The sequence below is a fragment of the Octopus bimaculoides genome, unplaced genomic scaffold, assembly GCF_001194135.2.
Source record: "Octopus bimaculoides isolate UCB-OBI-ISO-001 unplaced genomic scaffold, ASM119413v2 Scaffold_38852, whole genome shotgun sequence".
Taxonomy (NCBI): Eukaryota; Metazoa; Mollusca; class Cephalopoda; order Octopoda; family Octopodidae; genus Octopus; species Octopus bimaculoides.
The window spans coordinates 8,561-11,060 of NW_026345656.1; the positions used below are offsets into that span (position 1 = coordinate 8,561).

The 2,500-nt window shown below is 30.9% G+C and overlaps 1 protein-coding gene across 2 annotated transcripts in view; it reads right to left on the reverse strand.

Moving 5' to 3' along the window:
• The window catches only part of LOC106874021 (paired box protein Pax-6), a 22,774-nt gene that overhangs the window by 7,686 nt on the left and 12,588 nt on the right, over positions 1-2,500 (reverse strand). For both annotated transcript variants that reach the window (XM_014921581.2, XM_014921582.2), the window contains exon 4: positions 2,081-2,197. In XM_014921581.2, coding sequence (XP_014777067.1) covers positions 2,081-2,197 — 117 coding nt within the window. The remainder of the gene's footprint in view (positions 1-2,080; positions 2,198-2,500) is intronic.

Below are 2,500 nucleotides of genomic sequence, written 5' to 3' on the forward strand. Positions count from 1 at the left end.
TATATATATATATATACACACACCTACACGTAGACAACTAACTACTCACATACAGGCGTATACGCACATAACTTCACTCATATATATATATATATATATATATACACACATGCACTCAAAAGTACACACTCCTCTCTCTCTTTCTCCCTCTCTTATATACTCCAAAACAGTTAATATAAAGCCCTCCCCGCTACCTTTCAAAACAACACAGCAGACATCAAATCACTTAAAAAGCGTTTAAATATATTTTACAAAGAAATACAAAAATAAATAATTGTTTAAAATGGATTTTAAACAATCGAAATTATCAAATAAATTGTAAATATATATTTATATATATATATATATATATATATATTGCAGTATATTTATTTAAAAATAGAAATATATTGTCGTGCAGTGGTTGGATTACAGAAGGATTAACTGATGTTGTTTAAACAAAGTATTCTATTTGAGAGAATACAGATAGGGGAATGAGGTTTATTTGGTTATTTTCGTGTGTTCTCTTTTATTTGTAGTCGGGAGTTGTAGTGCGACGGTGGTGTTGGAAAAGTATAAGATAGAAGCGGATAGATCGCGAGAGATATATAGGAAAAAAAGAGGGATATATAGAGAAGAGAGGCTCACCGAGACTGCAATATCTGTACTGTAGTAGTAGTATTGTTATAATTATAATGAACTGTTTGAAATTTTGGCATAAGGCCAGTAATTTTAGGATTAGTAGGTTAGTCGACTACATCAACACCAGTATTCCGCTGGTACGTAATTTTATAGACTCCGAAAGAGTGAAACGCAAAGGTGAGCTCGGCAGAATATGAACTGAGAACATAAAACCGAAAGAAACGCCTGCTAAGCAGTACCAGCGTCTAAGCGATTCGGCAAGTTTACCTCTTAAATAATTAATCATAATAATCCTTTTCCCTGTAGGCACAAGGCCTGAAATTTTGGGGGAGAGCGATAGTCGATTAAATCGACCCCAGTACTCAACTGGTACTTTTTTATCGACCGCGAGAAGACGAATGGCAAAGTCGACCTAGGCGAAATAAATAATAATAGTAATCGTTTATTATTTTGAGGAGAGTCTTGGTGGAATGAGATATGCATGAGCTTTCCGCCCTTTGTCCAAGATGACCATAATGCGAAAGCAAAGCTGCACTTGAAAAATTACCATTCTCAAGGTTAAAATGAAGATTTACGCTAAAATGTGAGGCCGATTTTGGATGATAATTCTGATTCTCTTAGAATATTAGAAATGCTTAAAAGCTAGTGATCATACGCTAATTTGGCTTGGTAAATCTTTTAGGTGGCTATGCGGCAAATTTAATGTTAGCCTTCTATCATAATTCCATTGATATCTACGAAATTTTAAAGGAATATTAAATCTACCTCAATATTTCACTGCTACTTTATTTTATCCACCCCACAACAATGAAAGGTAAAGTTAGTGTTAGTCTTCTATTATAATTCCATTGACATCTTGGATGTTTTATAGGAATATTAAATCTATCCCAGTATATCACTGGTATTTTGAGGACTCTCTATTTTAGCATCGTAGAATTATCGTTATCTCGAATGTGAATCTACTTTTATGCAAATGTTTATATAAGTATGCATATATACATACAAATATGAATATATAATTGCAAATATATATATATATGTATTAGCGTAGAACACGTGTATATATTTATACATACACAAAGCTATATATATATACTTACGTATAAATTTACACACACACAAATATACACGCGTGTGTATTATATATAAATACACATATACAAATATATATATATATCTTTATACATAATATACATGTATATGTATCTATGTTATTTATATATAATTACATATTCAGCATATATATAAATATACTTATAAGAAAATAATAATAATAATAATGATAATAATAAAATAACAATAATATAAAATATATGAAAAATAAAATTTAAAATTAAATGATAAAACTAATATTTATTAACTAAATAAATAAATAATAAATGAATAAATATGAAATACTCAAAATAAGTAAAATAATAATCATAATAACAATAGAACCACGTGACTGAGAAAATATGACCTTGCCAAGCACGTGAGGTTTCCAGCATATTTCCAGTATCCTTAGTATCGTACTCAAGGTTCGGTTCCATGTCTGACTTTATTCTGCTAAGACCTTCTTTGTACCATTCCAACATATCTGAAGAAATCAGTGTGAAGATGGAGAAATAGACAGGTGCGAGGGTGTGATATATTTTGGAATGGGAAGCGGTAGGGATAATAATAATAATGTTGTTTGTACTGAAATGTATAGAAACGCTGTAGTTAGTGACGGCATTTACAGAGATAACGTGTTAGAGGTGGGATTTACAGAGTTGATGGTGTTATATTGCTGTTTATTGTAATCTTTATAGAGATGCTGATGTTATTTTAGGTTGTATCGTTTATGTTGTTTGTGGCAGTTTTATTAGTGAGGACGCCGTTGTTGTGTGTACTGGTATTT